Source organism: Parus major, chromosome 3 (genome assembly GCF_001522545.3).
Source record: "Parus major isolate Abel chromosome 3, Parus_major1.1, whole genome shotgun sequence".
In the NCBI taxonomy this organism is placed as follows: Eukaryota; Metazoa; Chordata; class Aves; order Passeriformes; family Paridae; genus Parus; species Parus major.
The window spans coordinates 16,498,704-16,520,537 of record NC_031770.1 but is presented as its reverse complement, the minus strand read 5'-3'; the positions used below and the strand labels follow the sequence as shown (position 1 = coordinate 16,520,537).

General features: G+C 44.5%; 2 protein-coding genes across 6 annotated transcripts in view; one reads left to right on the top strand and one right to left on the bottom strand.

The window, feature by feature from the left end:
• The window catches only part of TMEM63A (transmembrane protein 63A), a 31,251-nt gene extending 28,686 nt beyond the window's left edge, over positions 1-2,565 (bottom strand). The window contains exons 1-3 of one of the 5 annotated variants that reach the window (XM_015621650.2): positions 2,481-2,565; positions 1,257-1,597; positions 373-569 (exon numbers count right to left, since the gene is read on the bottom strand). In XM_015621650.2, the coding sequence (XP_015477136.1) occupies positions 373-558 (186 nt within the window). In that variant the 5' untranslated portion in view covers positions 559-569; positions 1,257-1,597; positions 2,481-2,565. Of the gene's footprint in view, positions 1-372; positions 570-1,256; positions 2,137-2,404; positions 2,452-2,480 lie in introns of those variants that run through there. The other 4 variants (XM_015621651.3, XM_015621649.3, XM_015621652.2 and 1 more) reach the window with 4 other exon arrangements.
• Positions 2,566-17,136: 14,571 nt separating this feature from the next.
• On the top strand, positions 17,137-21,363 carry LOC107202415 (left-right determination factor 2). The gene is made up of 4 exons (XM_015623144.3): positions 17,137-17,640; positions 18,524-18,770; positions 19,544-19,783; positions 20,087-21,363. Exons 1-4 carry the CDS (start codon positions 17,376-17,378, stop codon positions 20,424-20,426), a joined length of 1,092 nt encoding a protein of 363 aa, XP_015478630.1. The 5' UTR covers positions 17,137-17,375; the 3' UTR covers positions 20,427-21,363.
• The last annotated feature ends 471 nt before the right edge of the window (positions 21,364-21,834 follow it).

Genomic DNA, 21,834 nt, shown 5'->3' with positions numbered 1-21,834 from the left:
ATTTCACAACTGAGTTAGTAATGGTGTCCCCTTCCTGAAAATGTACCCAGTACTTACACCCAAATGTTCTTACAGTTAAGATAAAATATGAAAATTTGAGCTACAACAACAAAATTCACTGATTTCATACACAGAACCTGTAAAACTGCACTCTCCCTACATCTACACATCCAACATAAAGTGACTCCACCATCCCATCTGTACGCAAACACTTATCGACACTTGAAAAGAGAAGGATGGCCTCAACTCATTTCTTATTCTGAACATTCCCAGAAATTAAATTCCAACCCAAAAAAAAAGAGAATTCTGAACAATCTAACTTTTGAGAGGCCAGAACTACTTTCAGTATAAGAAACAGAAAACTGGGCTTACAAAAAAGAAGGTTACGTCGAGCAGCAGGACAGTTGGGATTCCACCAAAAGTTACTCCTTGGAGCACTGTGCTGCCCTGAGCAGTACTGTAGCAATAAGTTTCATTTGTTCTGTTGAAAGGTCCACTCCTGTTCCCGAAGAAGCCTAGATGAGAATGTCCAAAACCCAGAAAATAGAAAGGATTCATTTTGTCTATCCCTTTAAAAGACAAAAAAAAAAAAAAAAAAGAAAAAAAGAAAATGAACAGGTGAAACCAACTTGTGAAAAGCCTGGTTGGTATTTGTGAGCTGTACTAATTTACAAGTATAAAAAGTGCAGGAAGATGCAATCAGAAAACTGTTGTGGAAAAGAAGGTGCCTTTGGCAATCTCTTCCCTTCACATGTGAAATATTTTGCAATAACTGGCAGGTTCAGCTAGCAGCAGTGCCCAGACAAGAATTCCAGACATCTAGTGAACTCTACAAAGATCTACAGAAGACCCTACCCAAAAAAAAACCCCTTCCCTATAATTTAATCTATGACATCAAACTACATATTCCAGCCTGGACTGTGATTCTAGGAATCACACAGGGCATTACATATTCCAACAACAGCAGGTTGAAGACTTTGTTCCTAGTTGATGAGCATGTGTGAACACTCCAGCTTGTGAACTTCGTATTTAAATATCACAATCTTGAGATCATTAACAAATTCACCATTAATTCCACAGAAAAGAACTACTACACAAATACACACACTCCTTTATCTTCTTGGAATATTGTGTGAATTTCCTTTTTCAAAATAATTCAACTGAAAGGCTGGCACAGAAATTATCATATGTCATAAGCAAGAAAAAACAAAGAGCTTCTCAGAGAACAGATATCTACTTCATTTTAGTCAACTGACCTGATCAGATAACGTAGTACCATACAAGAATGTATGAGATTTGGCTATTGATACAAAGTTCTTTTTATCAGTGCAGGCAATTGCTTGTTTATTTTGGGGCTTTCCACTTAAAACATTTCCTTTCATGGATCTTACTAACTTGCTGATTCCCAAGTACTTCTGCTTCATGCAGAACACACTTCTGACTGATAAATTCACAAAGAAACCACTCCCCGGAAAAAAAAAATCTTCAAAAGCAAATATTGTAGGTCCTCATCACACAGGTCCAGGGACACTACTTTTGGGATGTCGTGCCTCTAAGAGGAATGCACATGTCTCTGATGACAGCACTACTCTGGATGCTGAAAATTAAACAAAAACAAAAAAATACAAATAACTAAATATTCTCCTTTTAAGCAGCGGGAAAACAGCATGGAGAATTCTCCTCCCATAACAGCATTTGCTAAATGTTGGACAGCGTGACACGGTGAGGAAGAAATTTTGTGTCAGCTGATGTGTTTAATCACAGGGAAGAAAGAAAAAAAAAAAGAAAGAAAAAAACCACCCAACGACGCCCACAGAAGTTGTGCCGTGACTCTATCCTTGCTTTCTACGGACTGAAATTTACTGCTGACGGGAAATAAAGCATATTTGAAGAGCCTTCGGGAGTCTTCAGCACAAGCCTGCACTCTAAACTCTAAGCAACACACTGGAGTTTATCAGACACTGCTGCCAGCTCTCCAAAGCTGTTCTTTTTAAACAAGCCAGCTGCCAGGAAGATAAAGGGCAGGGGAAGATCTCCCACGGGTGGGGCTGCGCCGCAGGAACCCAGGAAGCACCGGGCTCCAGAAATGGGAGCCGGCTCCCGCGTGGCACTGGGAGCCCGGCTGCGCTCCCGGCTCCGGCAGGGACCAGGAGCCACGGCGGGCGGGGCCGGCTTCCCCAGGAGCACTTTGGAAAGCGGCAGGCTCGCCCCTGGCGCAGGGAGCGAGTACCTCCGCTCCAGAGCAGGGTGGGCTGGCTCAGCTCCCTGCGGGGAGGGGACGCTGCTCCCGGCGCTGCCCGCCCCGACCAGCTGAGGCGGGGGTCCCGCTGACAGGGGGAGCCGCGCTCGCCTCACCGCTCCGCTCCCCGCGGCCCCTCACTGCGCCGCTCCCGCCCACCCTTACCTGCGCAGAGGCGGCTTCTCCTACCCCCTCCCTTCCCTTCTCTGCCTTTCCCTCCCCTGCCCTCTCGCTTCGTCACCTCACGGGCAGTCCCGGCCCCGGCGTTACGAGCGCCGGCAAGTCCCGGAGCCTGCGCATGCGCGCGCGGCCCGCGGTCAGCGCTCCTCCGCCCCTGGAGCGCGCTCCTCGCTTCCCGCGGCGGCGCGGCCCCACAGGGCTGTCCCCGCCGGGACAGGGCCGCTCCGGCCGGGACAGGGCCACCCCCGCCGGGACAGGGCCGCTCTGGCCGGGACAGGGCCACTCTGGCCGGGACAGGACCACCCCCGCCGGGACAGGGCCGCTCTGGCCGGGACAGGGCCGCCCCCGCCGGGACAGGGCCGCCCCCGCCGGGACAGGGTCGCTCCGGCTGGGAGAGTGTCTGCCCCGCGCCTCCCCTCAGGGAACCGAGGGAAAGCTGCTGCTACTGTCCATCCTGGAGAAGGCTCCGGGGAGACCTTATAGCGCCTACTGGTGTCTAGAACCTAGCAGAACATTTTATAGAAAAGGAAAAAAATCAAACCAACCCCCAAGAAATGTGAGATACGATTTCCAGAGAGATTTCACAATTTGAGGTCTGGTGAAGTGGGCAAGCACGCAGGTGGAAGTGGAGCAGGCAACACACTGAGATCATGGAATCATGGGATGGAGTGGTTTGGAAGGAACCTGAAATTCCGTCCCTTTCAACCCCCCACCGTAGGCAGGGATACCTTCTATGAGAGCAGGTTGCTCAGAGCCCCATCCGACCTGGTTTTGAACCCTTCCAGGGATGGGGCAGCCACAGCTTCTCTGGGCAACCTCTGCCAGTGCCTCACCACCCTCAGGGTGAAAATTTTTTTCCTATTATCGAATTTAAACATACCCTCTTTCGGTTTAAATCCATTCACCTTTGTCCTGTCGCTATATGCCCTTGTAAAAGTCCCTCTCCAGCTCTCCTGTAGCCCCCTTCAGGTACTGGAAGGTGCTCTAATGTCTCCATGGAGCCTTCTCTGCTCTGGGTTGAATAATCCCAGCCCTCTCAGCCTGCCTTTGTAGGAGAGGTGCTCCTGCCCTTTAAGCATCTTCATGGTCTCCTCTGGACTTACTCCAACAGCTCCACATCTTTCTTGTTCTGGGGGCCCCAGACTCCACACTCTAACTGGGGTCTCAAGAGGGCAAAGTAGAGGGGGAGAATCACCTTCATTGCCCTCCTGGCCAAACCTCTTTTGACAGGTAGCTCTGAAATAAATTAATAAATTAATGGTAGTAATATGAATGTTTCATAGCCCCTTGTTTCCACACACTGCACACACTCATATGTTGTGAATTGGAAAAAACCCAACCCCAAGACCTAGGAAGTTTAAGTTAATGAGTCTATGACAGAGCTGGGATAAGACCAATTCCCAGATATCCATAAGGACATCCTATCTTTTAAGGGGTTCATTGCTTCTAGACTACAGGCCAGGAACACTGTACAGCAGGTCCCCACTGTCCACCTCTTCTCTACCCTTTATGTTAGGGTAGAGAAGTGGTTCCCTCCACAGCCATTTGACCCAGAATTGCCAAATATCCTCATCCTCTTGTGCCTTTATCCTTTGCCCCTGACTGGCAGGACAGACCTCAATGAGCAGCAGGCATATGAGGAAGTAAATGATTATGGTAATGATGAAAACTTAACTGTTCAAAGGGAGCCAGGGACCACTTGTCTTCAATGGTTTGCACCCCTACCAGCAATCTCATAGATGAAGCAGCACTGATGTCTTAGAACAGCAACCCACTGTAAAACCAACCAAAAATAATTAGGACATTGCAAGGTTCACTCTGATGTTACATTGATCAAAACCTTGGTTATCTGGCGACTTCTATGTTTAAAAGGAATTAATGTCCCAACTGCCAAGAAGCCACTATCTGCTCCATTTGACAGTCCTGATCCTGCCTCTCCACCTTTAACTCCTTGTATTCCTGGGTATTCAGACTCTGTGGATTACTTATGGCCCTGCATGCATAGCTGCTGTCCTGATCCCTGTCATTTTATACATCCACAACTGTTTTGCTCTGCCAAATCCTTGACTCACTTTTCAGAAGTGCCTGTTCAGCGGAGAGCAGCATCTGGTTGTATGTGTGCTATCTGCCTTCTCCCAGCTCATCCCACAAAAAGAGAAAATTCCTGGTCATCTGCAGTCACTGAGACATTTCAAGACAAAATTTCATCATTTACCTAGAAGATGCATTGTAGATAATCTGTAATTTTAAATTTGCTGTAACAATTATGCTAGTTAGAAAATGACATAAAAATTCTCAGTTCAGAGTGGTACAGATTCACTGCTGGAATAAAGAAATCCTACTGTTGTTGAACGATGTTACTTGTTTTACCTTTAAACACACTCTCCTCTCTAGGGCTGTGTTGGTGGGAAAGTTGTTTGGCATGAGTGTCTCAGAGTTTTTGTTCCATCCTGCCCTTTCTGGAACGACTCTTCCTGTGGACAACTTACTTCAGAACAGGATTTCACAGTGGAATAATTATAATTACTTTCTTTTAAATTAAGTTTTACTGATGTAGGCACAGCAGATTAGATCTACCATGTAGGTGAAACCTCAGTGTATGCTTGCAGCTCTTGCACTTCTAGGATCAAAATTTGTTTGGTTGGTTTTCTCACTGATTTCCTAAGATGTTTGTACTCTTGATTCTTGCCAGGTTTTTCAAAATTAAGAAGGCCTTGCTCTGGTTTGATTATCTTATTCTGTAGTGTAAAATAGGTAATATTCAGTGATCTCAGCATTGTAGTCTTGACATTCTTCAGTGTGATGACTTTTGCCTAGCTACAAAATAATTTTTCCCTCTCTCACAAGAATAACATCGAGCTTTTGTAGTTTGTTTTTGTTCTTCCTCTGTCTAGACAGGCTCTTTAGCTAAGTGGTGTGATTTTGTTTATCTCTAATTTCAACATCAGAGTCACATTTCCCTCCTCTTTACCTCTTGTAAATAGGGTTTTGTTTACCACTGTCTGTTCTTTTGGTGACAAAAGCCACATACTGTCATTAGTTCACAAACGTTTAATTATGTTGCTAGAGCAGATGGGAAGCCACCCTCAGGACCTAGGGAGCAGGTTAATAGACTCTGAAATCCTTCCGTCTTTCTTTCATTTTGCTTTCTCCATATCTACTTCAACAGCTCTTTAGCAACAGGTTGAACAAGTGTGCAGGGTATTTACACTTCCACGTGTGACTCTTCCCTTACTTTATTAAATGATTATTCTTAAGCCATTATTATGGCTGAAGAACTCCCTTGTCACTTTAGTTTGATTTATCACAGCAGGACATCCCTTGATGGGTGAACTCCCCACAGGACTTCAATAGTCTCTGGAGGTGAGTAGCAGGTGGCCTGAGCTTTGCCATGCGTGGCAACTCCCGCCGTGGTTTCTTCTCTCTGAAGAAACTCATCAGCCCAGCTTGCTGTTTCTTACTTGTCTGCCTATTCAAATACACCTTAATGGATTTAATTCAGGCTTCCAGCCTGGCAGCCCTTTGCTATCTTTTAATCTTTGCCTTCATCTGGCAATCTGTTTACGAGCCTCAATACTCCACAGGACACAGTGTGGGCATTATGGGATTTTCCTTTGTAAGGTCTGAGCATTAAAATGTTTATAATAAAAACAAATAGAAAAATCTAGACAGATACACAGGTTTAAATATCATAGTACAAATCAGCAAGCAGCAAGCCTTGATTTAAATTCACAATTTACCCTTCTTTTCTCTCTATTCTTTTAATTGTTTTCGTCATGCTGCTTCTCATTCATAAGTAATATGTTGACTTTCAAGGTAGAAATATCCTTGCATTAAAGTTGGAATGTATTTTCATTAATGAATACAGCAGATTATTATACAATGTATTTAACCAAATACATCTAATGGTATTTGATAGAAATTTTCTTTTCCTTTTTATGTCAGATAGGAAATGGTGAATGTAGCATTGGTATTGATGCTTGAGGATGATTCATTTTTCTTGTCATCTTCATCAAGTTATACTTGGATGAAAACTGGATTTTATTAAAACACACAGGAAACTGCAGTCTAAAATAGCAATGCTGAAAAGTATGGGAGGAAAAAGTAGGCTTATTGCAACATACTTTGCATAACTTGATTTATGAAGTGGTGAATCCATGATCTTCCTCATCACTCGCCTCTGGGCAGGGTGAGGTTTTAAACCTTGGGTTTTTTTGGAGTAGTCGCAGGTGTGGAGAATCCCTTGCTGATGTATAGGATTGTTTGGTTATTGTTAGCTTGTCGCAGTGCAATCGCTGTTAGTGTGACACAGTTTGGTATGAAAGTAGGGCAAGGTGGCCTGCAATGTGAGTGACTTCATTGTTACCTGAATGTACACATTATCTTAATGCTTATCCATGCATTAACCCCCTGTGTATAGAAGCTGAAAGGGACTTAATGCATAGGTGGCACAGCACTAACCATAATTAAGTCAGCTTGCTGAGAGAAAGAGGGAGATGGAGAAACCATCTGGCACAATCTGGTTTGTCCCACTGAAGAGGAGGGCACCTGGCCACACGAGCTATTTGATTTATCAGGCACCAGCCGTGCTTGTTACCAGTATGAAATATCAAACCATTCAGAGCTTGTAAAGTTTTCCCATTTCCAGGTACAACACACATTGGTTTTACTGAACAATTCTAGTGTCCTCAAGAGCCTCTCTGCTCCACAGGTGTCCTCACTGTACACAGTGACTCCTTTTGCAACAGTACTGAGGTGAGCCCTGGACAAAATTTAGCATCCTTGCCTCAGGTTCTGCTTTCTCTGGAGCACGAAGAGGAGTAGTTGTTTGTGCAGGAGCCACAAAATGCTCCAGGAGATCTTGCAGTTTAAACCATTGGTGGGTCAATTCAGCTGGGTTTGCTGCAGCCTTGGATTGAGACTAAATTTTTGTGAAGCAAGATCTGAAATCCTAGTTTTAATCCAAATGGGTCAGAAGAAGAACACTAGTTTTTCCCTTTTTATTTTTTTGTTCCAAACACCACTCAGTTTGACAGCTTTGAAGAAACTACTCATGGTTGATCTGCTGTGTCCACACTCTTTGCAGAGTCCAGGGAGATTCCCAGCTTTTAGACATAAAAACCTGGTTCCAAGGCCTTGGTGACAACACTTCCTGGTTTACTGGCTTGATTTCCCTTAAAATGTCAGCATCAAACATGCTGCTTGGTAATTTATAAATTTATAGATTAAATAGTTTTTTTAAGGACTTTCATAATGAACAGTCATTTTTTTTTCTTCTGTTGGGCAGGAATTCCCCCTTCTCACTTCTGGATTTACAGATGAAAAGAATTCAGTGTCCAAACTGTGGGGATTTCAAAGAGCTGGCAAGGTCTGAGTTACAATTTCCACAGCAGCAGTGACTTGGCTCCTTAGCAGACAGAGCAGGAGAGCACGGGGGGCCACTAATGACAGCAGGATTATCCTGGTGAGCCCAAGCAGGGGGTCAGGTGCCAGGGATGCAGGGCAAGTGCCTGGGGTGACTTGGTGTCAGGATGCAAAGTGGCTTACACAGGAAGATGTGAAGAGTTGTGGCCACAGCAAACAGCCACAACCAAGAGCAGTGAGGCCTTTTCCAGCAAGGAAGCTCCTGAACCTGATGGAGCATGGCTTTAGTAAAACACAACTGGAAATTGTGGGGACCAGCAGCATCCAACCAGTTCCAAGTGCATGACTGCTGCTTGAGGCACACCACAGGCACGTGGATCCTTACTGTGTGCTTTCTGGCACCTCCACTTAAGGGAAGCAGAGTTGCTTCTGTTCATTCCTTAGTGTGTGATTACCCATTGGACATATTATCACCATACATTCTGATATTCCCATTCCTGTCCCTCCCTGTCCACTCTTTCCTCCCTTTATCTGTTGTATTTTATTTCCTCCCCCCATTCATCCTTTTGCATACTTCCTTTCCTGTGTTTTTTTTTTTTTTACTCTCTCTAAATCACTTTTATTTCTGTTTCATCTTTCTCCTTTCAAAGGTATGCAAAGGATATAAAGGTATTTCCTCACATCTCTTCTAGATGGACTTGGCATGTTTGACATGGCCTCATGACTGTGGCCTAATCTGTGTAAAAAGGGAAAGTAATGTAGTCACTGCAAACTGAGCAGCTTAGACACAGGTGATTTATGGATCAATGGAGAACTTTCTTCCCTGTAACAGATGGCAAGAGGGACATGGTTTGTTTTACTAAGATACTTTAAGTACAGTAATCGTTAGAGTTAGTAGAGGTGATTAGAGTTTTGTTGATAGAAGCTGTGCTTGGCTGGTGCCTTTGAAAATCAGCTTATTTATTTTCATGTCTAAATACAGACTTGAAAATTTTGGCCAAGGCAGTTTGCTCAAGGTCATAGTCCTGACTCAGGGACAGAACTGGGAAGAGAGCCCAGATGTTTTCAGCTCTCCTTTCCTACTGATATTATGTACAGTTTCAGTAAAGCAGATGATTATATTTAGATTCACTGAATTAGTTGTTTATATATTCAGTTATATATTTGGTAGTGATAGAGTGAGTGGTCAGAATTAATCTGGGAAAAGAGCAGGTCCTGTAAAGTGGTATGGTTTTTGGAATGAGATAAAGTCCAGGATGGAAGAAAGGATCAGTGTTACATGGGAGCACCTAGGCAAACTTTTCCTGCCTTCACAACATGGTGCACCTTTTCTTTTGCACCCTGTCTGGGTCAGCTCCTGTACAGGCACAGCTAAGAGAGCAGGTGCTGCATGCAGAGCCCTGGTATGAGCAGAACTGAGGTTTAAGGCCCCAAATTGCCAACTGCTGTGGGCAACAGTGAGCCAGGGTGATTGTAAATTCTTTGCACCGTAGTTCCTGTGAAGATTACAAGAGTTTCATACATCAGTGTAAGAACTTGAACTTATTATTCAAATTATCATAGTGAGAGCATTTCTCAATGGAAATGAAATTGTGTTAAGGAACCACTTCCCTTCCACTTAGGAAACAAGACCACTGTGTTCTGTCATTGCTGTGGTTTCTAGATCCGTTTCAAGGCAACCGAAGCAACAGTATATTTTCATGTTCTGTTATGAATCACAGAATTTTCTCATTTACAGCAAATGTTCAACAGTTTACCAGGCTGGAAACATGGTGAAGACCAGAGTTAAGCTTTTCTACCATAAGGGACTGAAAACAAATCAAACAGTGAAGCCTTCAAAGAGTTTTACGAGACAGTTTTCCAAATCTGCTTCATGTAATGATTTTCAGATTCCTCCCATTGGATTTGCAGAAATGGAACTTCCTTGAAAACATTGTTTTCTTGTACTCTGCTTCCAGGTTTTCCAACAGAGGTGGTCAAAATGATCAATCATTTCAAATTTATTCTCAGGTTATCTATGCCTCTGCTCAAATTGTAGTAATTATTTCTAGCTTTGCTGTCACAAGTCAAAATATTCCTTGCTCTATTTTAGAATCAGAGCAGAGAAAAGGGACTAAGCACCCAAGTTTTGCTCAGTGAGAAATGGACTCTAAATTCCTTCTTGTACCTTTGAAAAATCTCCATGTGTATGATTTTTTCAAAAGACCCTGGATTCTGCACTGGCAACTGCTGAAGCTAAGAGCCATGCTGCATAGATAAAATAAATTTTAGTACCCATGTCTTTAGTTATTCAGCCTGGAAAGCTGACAGATGCCAGCTTCAAATTCATGGCATTTCCTGCAGAACCATATGTCAAAGCCAAAATCAAGGTTCAGAAATGCATTTGATTGCTACGTGGAAATGTTTGCCATTCCTGGATTAATGGTTTTGAATAAGCAAATGGTAAGGTAAGAAAAAGAAAAAAAAACACCAAACAACTGAAGTTTGTGTTTCACGCTTCAAGTGACCTGACCAAGTGTGGCTAAATTCCCTTTTAAAATCAAATGACCATGATGCATCTCCCATGGTGCTGCAGTATGAATGCTAAAAGGATTAAAACTGGTCAGATCACAGAGCTTTATGTTTTGCTCTTTTAAGGGCCATGTTATATCCGAGACCTTATACTCCTTTTTTACATAGATATGAGTGCATGGCAGGAAATTACATAATTTCCTGTGCCATGAAGTAAAATATCCTTTTATGTTCTGTTTTGGAGTCAACTACACAAAAAAAAAGGTGTTTTTATCAGTTCTTTTCTTCTGAATTATTTTTAATTAAATAGTAGTAACATTCAAAAATGTTAAAAATCAATGACATGGTAATATAAATAAGTGAAAACAGCTTCGTAGTAACTGCTTGAGTAGGAGCAGTCTGTCCACACATCCTTCTTTCTGAACGTTGAAGCATTATTTGAAAACAAAAGTAAATTAGGCTGCTATTTTGATATTTGTTGTTGTGCAATTCTCAAAGGTATGACAAACTACCCAATCTAGACAAAAGGGAATGGAATGAAGAGGATAAATAATAGATCACCAGTAATAGTAACCAGCTCACTATATTTTAAAAATGAGTGAATGATTTGAAATTTTATTTACAGATCTAAAATCTTTTACAATGCATTTCAAATAATCTACAGGCCTTTAAGACCATTCTCAGAAGAGACGTCAGCATTCTGAAGACAAAGAAAATCTTCCTGCAAAAGTTCAGTGAAATGCTTACAGCCTCTTTCTGTTTAAAACTAATGAGCATCAAACACCAGGATGAGGGGGTATAGTCTGATCCAGATCATGATTTCCAAGATGGTTTTGTACCTCTTGAAACTCCCAGCTTCCTGGAAGCCTCTCAGACATGTTCTCCCTGTATGAGCCCAGCTTGCCCAGAGCTCAGACAGCCAGGCCTGGTGTTGTTGCTGGGCCCATTCCGAGCTCTACCTCACCATTCTTTTGATCACAGCACTAATGTGCTGTTAACATCAAGGACAAAAGCCATGTGCAAGTAATTATTTTTGAAACTGAATACATCTAAGTTCCATGGTGTAAAGCCCACAGACATGCAATACACCCAGAGTCACTTCAGCAGCAGATGTGACAGATGGAAAACAACCATGTGAGTAGTTTAGCTCATTTTCCTATTGTTGCAGGTACCTTTTTGCCAATCAGTAGATTTGCTAAGGCACTGCCCAAGCTAATTTTGAATATCTCAGTGAGGACTAGCAGAAGCCTTTGGGCAGCTGCTCTTCACTCTGTGGTATACCAGAAGTCTAAACTATCAATTCTGTCTTGTCATCTGCGTGTTATCACTTAATTTTGCCTTCTACAATCTTGCATTAGGTTTTGTGATTTTCTGTGCAAGTAACAGCCCTTTTTAGAGTTTCTTTGCACTCCACTAACAAATTACTGTTTTGCACAGCAGCTCATCATTTTTATCAGAAGAGGTTGCTTTTTAGCTCTCACTCATCTTGGCCTTTTATCTTTATTTTTGGCCTGTAGAAAAAAAAATCTTCCAGCAAAGTTAGTAATGTGAATGATTCAAATTTCATTAACATGTATTTCATAATCTTTCTGGCTTTACAGCTTCTCCTGGTAATAGAAATAAACTACAGCTGCTAGAATATAGTGTTATTCTTTCTCTATCTGAGTTGGGGAAAAGTGATTCATTTTCTCTCTTTCTTAGCAAAAGAGGACACTCTGTTCAGTGAAGCGAAAGTTATTAGAGCTAAAATTAACTGGAGGAAATACAATCCATAATTAAGCCAGGTTACTCAGTGCCACAGATGCAGTAGGAATAGTATTCCAACTGTATTAGCATGAGAGGAAAATGGGGACATCACTCGGTTTTTGGAATGTCAAATGACACACAAACTTGGCACAGAATCAGTAAGGGTTATGGGACATTGATTCTGCACATTAAGGCAGAAGAAACGTACTTCAAAAAAAAGCTGATAAACTGCTACACTGTATATACATTTGCAAGGGAAAAGCAGCATTTTAACTAGCTGATAAATGGGGTCTGATTAGAAATTAAGTGATGCTCCTACAGAATTCAGTATTTCTCAGTAATTAGAATGTTCCTTAATATAGTGGACTGTGATGTAAAGCAAGCAATTCAGGGCTGTATGCTTATTTATCTGATTCAACTACATTAGCTAAATGTCAGTGTTTTTGCCAGCAGCCTATGCTGCAGCCATCAGAGGGGTGATGAGTCCTGCTTCCTCAGCTACAAACAAGGAACAGACTGGGGCGGTGGGGAGGAGACTGCTGAAGGCATAGAAAATGCTGTATTTAAACAGTTGTGTTTGCTTTTCTGCTAAAAAAAAAATAAATCTTGAAGATCTCCTTTCTGCCAGAACACTGGCACTTTGCAAACGCTGCCAACACAAACCCCTGTGGGTGAGCCAGCTGACATCAGCTGACCAAGGACATGGGGGAACTTTGGACATTTTATCCATTGCTCCTCAGACAGACAGCCTATTGTCCTGGCCATCTGACCAAAACAAGCTCATGAGTAAAAGCAGAAGCTGCCTATGGAAGATGTGCTTATGTCAGTGCAATCTGAGATACACAGCACCAGAAGAGAAGAACCCAATAGGATGTGATCTTTCAGATATTTCCATTGGAAATGGTCAGCTCAGTCTGGCGATGAGGTGATGAGGAAAAACAGTCTCATGTCCTTGCCTAGATTAAATGAGCTGGACAAATTCTGTATAGCTGGAGCAGGTGTTTGTTTGGACCACAAAAGTTGCTACAGAAACTGGCTCCTCAGCAGGAGAGTAAACACTAGGGACTGAGGCTGAGGTTACAGCATCTTTAGAACGAGATCTGTGCACTCAGATTCATCTCAGACATGGGACAGGAAGTTCTGTTTCCCAGAGTCAAGTTAGCCAGAGCTCACAACACAAATCTAATGTCCCTTTTATGACTTTATACCCACTGGAAGGGAAAAGGGAATACAGGGGGGGCAGGTAAGTCAAGTGATACCTGACTGAGCAGAAAGCCTTTTGGTACAAAAATTAACAAGGCCAAATTTTTACAACAAATCATAATCAGCAGAAAGATCAATACAACTGCATTGAGCAGCTCTGCTGTTTTCAGTCTAGCCCTGGGAGACATCCAGATGTCTTGTGTTATCAGGCCTTACCTTCTGGAAACTTTTCCATGTCAGATACTTGCAGAACAAGCTGAGGCCATGGGAGCAAGCTCCAGTGAGCTGTATTGGCTTACAGAAGTCCTAGGTGCTTCTATTCTGTCTTTGTATACTGAGCAAGCTATTCAGGCTCTCCTATGAAGGCTATGAAGGCTGAGAGAGATAGGGCTGTTCAGCCTAGGAAAGGGAAAGGCTCTGGAAACACCTTAGAGCACCTTCCAGTACCTAAAGGGGGCTCACAAGGGAGCTGGAGAGGGCATGTAGTGACAGGATAAGGGGGAATGGCTTCAAAGTGACAGAAGAGAGGCTTAGCTTAAATGCTAAGAGGAAACCCTTTACTGTGAGGATGGTGAGGCACTGGAACAGGTTGTCCAGGGAAGCTCTGGCTGCCCCATCCCCAGAAGTGTTCAAGACCAGGTTGAACAGGGCTTTGAGCAGGTTTGGTGAGCTCCACACTCTCTGTCTAGACCTGTTTGGTTCAGGGCCAGTCCCTGCAGAGGAACAGAGGCCCCACCACCAGCACAGGCCATGACAACTGAGAAAGAAGCTAAAGATTCCTGTGAAATCACACTTTAGGGTGTGTAGCCTGGGTTTGCTGCTGAGAATATTCAGTTTGGAGCACTGTTGGGTGGCTGGTGGGTGCATTGGTGAGGCAGTTTGAGGGGGGAATGCCTTCATTCATAGCCTGCAGTTTACTTCCAGTTTTGAAGCATCTAAACATGACCAGCCTCTTCTGCAGTGTTTTGTTAGCTGTGTAAAACTTGGTGTGTTTGAAGCTGAAAAAGCATGTGAAACAGAACTTGTACTTGAATTCTTTTTTAACTTGTCATATATATACCTGCATCTTAACCACTATTTTTTACTTCTACACTCCCAGATTGAGAAGGCTGTGACTTTATGGAAAAACAGAGCAAAAATCTACCCAGAGCTGTATTCCCATCTCAGTAAGACAAACATATTGCACAAACATGGGCACTTCTTGGAGCACACAAAAACTGTTGCCTTTCCCATCACTCAAGCACAAGCTGTTTTAATATGGGCCCAGCTGTAATAAAAAAAGAGTGATGTCCATGGCAATTAAATCTTCAGTAGTTTAATATTCAGATCCTCAAATAGTGCAAATACATTTCAGACAGTCTTGTTTCCCAGGATAATAGCTACATAATTAGGGTAAGCCTTTCACACTTTCTCTTTGATCCCATTGGACTTATTTACCAAAAATCATTGCATGGATGTGTCCAGCAAATGTCTTACAGAAGTGCTTGTAAGAAAATTAAAAGCTTAAATATAGAGATTCTCTCTCCACTAAGTACTGATTTTTATTAAAACTGGGAGTTGCTCATACTTCACCCCTTGCAGACTCTTTGAATCCTCTGTTTGACGTTCCAAAAGTGCCATGCAGGTTCTAATACACATTACACAGAAAGAGCCATTATAAAATTCCTGACTTTTTCTTGTTTGCACGACAAAGGGGGAATGGCAAATCCTCCAATTGGACCAGATAATCACTCCCCTGTGAAAAGCCTGCAATACACATCCTCTGTTTTCTTCTTAGCTGAGCTTCAAGTGTGTTTGGTCAATAATTTTATTTTGGGTGTGAAGCCCATAAATCACCTTCCAATACACACTGGACAGTGGAGAGTCCGGGTGGATTTGGCTTCAATCACAGGAGAAATCACATCAGGATACAAGAAAGCTGGGTGCTGCTGGAGCAATCAGACATTTTCATTTCATGTTGTCATGGTCTTTTGAAGAATGCTCACTGCAGAATAGGACCACTCTCTGGAGCCAAGATTAATTGGATGGATAAAAAACTGTGGGATCACGTCTTCTGACATAAGAGAGAGACCGTTACAAATCCATGGACTACAGTTTTATCCAGGTGGCCATATAAAACCTAACAAATTCCCTGCTGGAATTGAGCTGGCCAGCACTTAGCCCATCTGCAGAAAACTTTGTCAGGCATCTGAACGTTGCTCAGGTGGTTTCCAAGACTCTGACACATCTCCTTGTGTGACAGTTCTTTTGCCCTGGCCTCTGGGAATCAGTAATGTGCCATTTGACTGGAGAGTCCTGGGGGAAGAGCTGGGTGCATGGAGCTCTCCTAAAGGGCTGAGGGGGTCTCAAAGATTTCAGGAAAAACCTTCCTTCTTATTTGCAAGCGTGGGAGTATTTGACATGAGCTGAACTTGAAGCTGACAAATGAAGTGGATATTTTTGACTGCTGTTTTTGTCTTGAGAATGGATGTATTTTGAATTAATATACGAATGCATGTCTGAAATTCTTCTCTGGAGAAAGATGCTACACAAAGTGCAGGATTAAAGAATGCACTGCCTTAGGCCATGCACAGGCTGTTACTTTGTAGTCTGTTCCATTTTCCTCTTAAAACTCAATTTAGCTAAGTAAGGTGCCCTTTTAACATCTATCAGAGGCTTTATCATGTTTAAGTAGACAAGTTTCTTAAAAGGTTGTCAAGACAAAGTGAGCAGTAACAGAAATGTTGAGTGGGGCTCTTTCAGACAGCTTTATTGCCTTCCCCTGAGTACAAAACAGGCTGCCTCCCTCAGCTAACACTTGTTTTAATGAGGGATGAGCCACAGGGGTGATTTTGTACAAGTTCATTACATTGCATCCTCCAGCCAGACTGTCCTCAGGGCACACCATTCAGCCTGGGCATTGGATGAAATTGGACCAATTTTAAATCATTTACAGAGGCATATAAAATCCAAAGGGCCTTTGATGCTGAAGGCATTTGTATGTAGGCTCAGGTATGCGGCTGCTGGAGGGGATGAGAATCTGGCTCAAGTGCCATGCTCCTTCATGCTTTTATCAATCACATTTTATTTTTTCAACTCAGTTATCCTGAGATTGGTGCCAAAAATAGATTTCCACATCTTATGCTAGCAAAGGCCAGGGAAGAAAGGGGTGTACGTTTCCAGTTTAAATGTTACAAGGTAAACATCCAGCCTCCTCACCCCAGCCTTCAGATCAGCTTCACTGTCTAGAGCCAGGGCTCTATTGTGGTTGTTAACAGCATTCAAAATACTGATATTCTTTATCCATGCTGGGGAACAGTGAAGTGGTTTCTCATGTTCACTGGGAAGTGATCTGCCTTTACATAAAGCCTTTTTCTTCTAAGCATGAGTATTATGAAATCCACAGGAATCCATAAAGAGTGATGGGACATTTTTCTAAAATGTCACACCCGTACATCTTCCACCTTCTGTGATTCAGAAGCAGCATAAAAGGCCATAAATCATTCAACTGCTGTGATTCACTGCCCTGATTCATACACTTGATACAAATACTTAGACATCAAAGTGGAACCGAGCCCCCACCACACCCCAAGGATTTAAATTATTTTTCAATGCTTGCTATAAAGATGGACTTCCAGCTAAAACTAAAGCTTCTCCTGATTGATATTGGCTGTTTAAAGTAGCAAGTTCCCTGCAGTAAAGATTGATGCTGCCTTTAAGAGTCATATGGGGTAGTACATGTAGCAATGTATTCTGCAGCTGTGCTTCCTTCCTAGCAAGGCTGAACAGGGGACACTTGTGGCTCAGGGGAGTTCTGGGCAAATATTTACAGGGAATTAAAAAACAATGGGAATTTTTTACCCGTTAAGGAATCTGGGAGCCCCCTAAACCTTCTTGTATTAACTTTGCAGTGGATGAAGGTGTTAAACTGGCATGTGTCTACCAAGAGGGGAGTGATCCTTTTAAGTCCTTTGCTTCATCCCCACTTGTGAAATTTGTTGTGCCAGTGGGACGAGGCTGGCTATAAAACCCCGGCACTGCGGACATCCCTCCAGCTCGGGCAGCCTGCCAGCACATCTCTGCCGAGAGCAGCCCCAGGGAGATCCCCCCTTCATCTCTGCCCGGCAGAGAACTGCTTCGCTGACGGGGGAGGATGGAACTGAGGTGTGCCTGGATGCTCTGCGTGCTCTGCCTCGTCCTCACGGTGCAAGCGTTTACCCAGGAAGGGTTCAAGGAGGTGGTGCTGAAGCAGCTGGGGCTGTCCGAGGTCCCTAAACTTCATAAGAGAGACTTGGTGGATCTGGTTATCCCAGACCACGTGAAGAACAAGTACATGTCCATGCTGAAGCGGCAGAGGGTGAAGCGCCGGGCTTTGCCGAGCCTGGCTGGCATCCTCAGAGGGATCCCGGGACACACAGGTAGCGTTTCTGCTGCTGGCAGCATCCCAAGCACCCTGCTGGGCCAGCGGAATCTGCCGGGGCTCTCCCGGCCGGCCGCAGAATGGGCAGAGGCAAACCCCCGAGGGGAAAGGGGAATGAGGGTCGGGTTTGGCTCCAAAGCTCAGCTGGGCAGAGGAGGTGCATGCGACAGCATCGGAAAGATTGACAAGCACTCCTTGCACCTGGAGAGGGGGTCCAACAGTCCTTCCAAAGGACAGGATGCTGCTGGAGCTTGATAGAAGCCTTGGTACCCTGGGAACAGTCTGGGCAGGTGGGGGGGAAAAAAGTGCAGGCCACGTAGGTTTTGGGTGAAATCTACAGCAAGTCCTCTAATAGGAATCACACGTCTTGGAGGATGTTTCACTCTCTCTCATCTCTTTCTTGTTTAAGTTTGTTTTTTACAGGAAAAACTATCAAGGAGGAAAATAGCCATACAGATACAATAGTGGCTGTACAATGGCACTTAGAGCTTACTGTGCTTTCAAAGGACATACACAGCACCCGGGGCAGCAAATGAAAATACTTTGTCATTCGAAGTGGTGCAGTTTCCTGCTCTCATGCCCAGCACTGGCACAGAGGTGTACACCTTTAGAGGTGTGCTCAATTTGAGGTTATATTATGTCAGAGATTTAGTTCTTCCAGACTGCAGAGACCCAGACACAGGAGAATAATTAGGGCATTTGCAAGACATTGATTTAGGTATACATTAGAAAAGCTGTGTTTAGCGGCTGTCTCTGCTGCACGTGGGCTCGACTGGGAGCATGGAAGGAGTGTGTTGTGATGATAATTGTGCATGAAATGTGGTGGCTTTGCTCAGCAGGATGGCAGTGACAGGCTATCTTTTTTGTCCCCAACTGCACAGGTATGACGGGAGAAGTCCTCTACTCTGACACAACCACACACCAGAAGCTGATGTTTGACATGGAGGGCAGAATACCTAAAAACAGTGAAGTCACAATGGCTGAACTGAAACTCTTCAAAAAGCCTCTGGACAGAGCAAACCTTCCTGCCAAGCAGTCTCACAGGCCTGTCTCCAACGCCAGAGTCAGTGTATACTGGGTGCAGCAGCATCATGATGGTACCAACAGGACCTCCCTGATAGATTCCAGGTAAGAAAGGGGCCTCTGCTGGAATTACAGTGTTTGAGTCAACTGGGGTGCATTTGGGTATCATGTGATTGTGCCTCAGCTCAGTCTGATGGAGTTTACATCTGAAGGGATGTAAATGTGATGTGATACAGCCAGTTTATATGGCCTCTAAACCCAGAATGAGCTTGTAGCAGATATTATGCTAAGATAGCAATATATGATGATTCCTTGAAATAATCTATTAAATGATGCCATGTACTGCTACATCTTCCCCGCTAAAATCCTCCTCCTGGTCCAATTCTCTGTCACTAACTCAAGTGGGTTACTGGCTGATGGTATTCTTTCCACTGGCCATTTTATTAGCTGGTTTAAACAAATAAATTTTGCAAAAAGCATCTGATTTTGCAATGGTGAGCTCTGTGGAAGTTTTGCAACCCTTGAAGGCAGAACTAGACTAGACTAGAAACTTATGGCTCTAATGCAGCTCAGACAGGAGCAGGTGGGAGCCTGGTGTTTACCAGGCTATTGTCACCAATACTGAGGCTGCACATGATCCTGCAACACTTAGTTTTTTGTATGAGCATGTAGAGAGAGTTTTTTTCTGTCTCTTCGGGGTCTGTTAGATCTGTATGCTTCTTTTTGAGGTGGCAGTTAACTGCTGTGGGTGCTCACCCAGAGCAAAAATGATCATGTAATCAAGGCCTGTGGTAATCTACAGAAAGTAAATTATTCTGCTGCAAAAACTGCCAGGATTTATCTGGTAGGCTTTTCTAATGCCAGCCCTTGTCATACAGGCTGGTTGCTATTCATGATTCGGGCTGGAAGAGCTTTGATGTGACCCAGGCCGTGCATTACTGGCTGCGAAACAAGAGGCGGGAGCCGATGTTCCTGGAGGTGTGGATCGAAGGGGAAAGGATGGGCAGCTATGCCTCGGAAATGGCCAAAGCCGTGCGCTTCACCTCGCAGGACCCCAAGGATAAAGCCCTAGGCAAGCCTGAGCTGGTGCTTTACACTCTCAACTTGGATGACTATGGGTATGTATGAAACCTAAATCTGTACTGTCTCTGGTGTAATTTTGCCCCTGAATTATTGTGGCAGGGGGGCAAACCCAGGGTAGGCAGCTCTTACCCTCACAAGAGTTTACTAGCTGTGAATGAAGTAGTTAGCTACTGCTGAATCCCACCTCTCCTCTTCCCTAAATCTGTTGTCTGAATGCTCAAACCCTGAGCACGGCCCGGGTTTCATGTCTCAGAGCCCACCTGTGCCATTGGCAGCAGGGCTGATTTCCCCCACTTTCCAGTTATAGCACCCATTCCTGTTTCTCCCTTGGTGTCCAGGAGCGCTGGGGACTGCAGGGAGGAGTCGGCGATGGGGAAATCCACCTGCTGCCGGCAGAAACACTACATCAGCTTCCGCGAGCTGCCGTGGGCTCAGCACTGGATCCTGGAGCCGGCGGGGTTCCAGGCGTTCCGCTGCTCCGGGAGCTGCCTGCAGCCGCCCCGCGCCCTGCGCCGCCTCGGCTCCGGGCAGCGCTCCTGCGCCGTGGCCGGGAGCTCCGCGCTGCCCATCATCTACCTCGTCAAGAGGGGTAACCACACCGAGATTGAGGCGGCCGAGTTCCCCAACATGATCGTGGAGCGGTGCAGCTGCGTGACGGACGGCGTGGCGCTGGTGTGACGAGCGGGTGGCCTGGGGTGTCATCTATTCCCACCAGCCCTGCCAAGAGCCACCCCGGCCCCCAGCCCCGGGGCCAGTGATGAAGGTCCTGGGGAGTTCCTGCCTGCAAGGATCAGCAGCACTGGGGCCCTGCTGGCCTGCAGAGAGAGTGCACTTAGAGGCACTGTCCGTCTAGACGGGCTCAGAGGAACACGCACTTCACATATGGGAGGAGTGCCTAAGGAGCCTAGTGCTTCTTGAGGTCCCCTTGGTGCCAGCTAAATTTCACTGAATTTATTTCAGCCCCCACCCTGGAGTATTGCAAACAGCTCCAGGCAAAAGAAGAGTGCCCATCACCAGGTGAAGAAGAAATGTGTGGGCTCGGCTTTTCATTCTTAGGCTGCTGGGTCTGGTCCTTGTCTGTGCAAGCTGTGTTTTTGGTGAGCTGCAGAGCGGAAGCACTTACATGTATATAATCTGTACATGCACACATGTACAGAGAGTATGAATAAATGTGTTATTGTCTACATGCTGAGTATCTACATATTGATTACAGACATATATATAGGTACATCAAATATTGCCTAGAGCTCAAAGAAACGTATTTATGTGAATATGTATTGCATGTACATATACATATCTACATGTACATAAAATATTATCTGAAACTCAAAGGTTTATATTTTTTGCCTCTGCACCACGGGATTAACAGTTTTAGGCAGAATTTAGAATCCTGGAATCAACTGGACTATTAGGACTTAGGTTTGCTTCCATGAGTAACAGTTTGTTTTTCTGATTCTGTATTACAGTTATTTCAATTTAGGGATATTTTTCAAGTTGTGTGTGCTTTCAAAATCAAGGAAACAATAAAACACAAGTATTAAAGTTGCCATGTGTTTCCTTTTATTTATTCTTAGCTCTAAAAGTGGAGGGGAAAAGATCTGTCATACTTCCGTGGGTATCCAGTGCCCAGCTCCTATAAACATACACGCTGTAACAGCTCTTAGCTACCCGTGTGATCCCTCCTTCTCCCGGTGAAGTTCATCTGCTCCCCCAGGGACTGGGCTGAATCAGCAGGCAGAGCAGAGCCTGCACTGCCAGCGCTTCATCCCGAGCTGCTGCGGAGTTTAAACCAACACTTTCTTAAGGAGAAAAGCTAGGCTCTTATCTGCCAGCAGGAGGTGGTGCTCTCCCCCTGAGCCGCAGCGGTGGCAGAACCTGCAGGGAGGGCTCAGCTGAAGCTGCAGTGCAGGAAGGGATGAGCTGCCTCCCGTTTTAACCCCGACCCGTCCTGCTGGACGTCTGACCAACACATACCCTGGAGACACGCTATGATAACGTGGTTTAATCCCTACGTGAACTGTTCTGAACTGCTGGCCAGGGTGCCAGGTAATGCTAACGATTTCCGCCTTCATGTCAGACTCTTCCT

Coding starts and splice junctions, on each gene's coding strand:
- LOC107202415 (XM_015623144.3), top strand. CDS start 17,376: ATGGAACTGAGGTGTGCCTGGATGCTCTGCGTGCTCTGCCTCGTCCTC. Junction 18,771..19,543: donor ACCTCCCTGATAGATTCCAG/GTAAGAAAGGGG, acceptor CTTGTCATACAG/GCTGGTTGCTATTCATGATT. Junction 19,784..20,086: donor CTCAACTTGGATGACTATGG/GTATGTATGAAA, acceptor CTTGGTGTCCAG/GAGCGCTGGGGACTGCAGGG.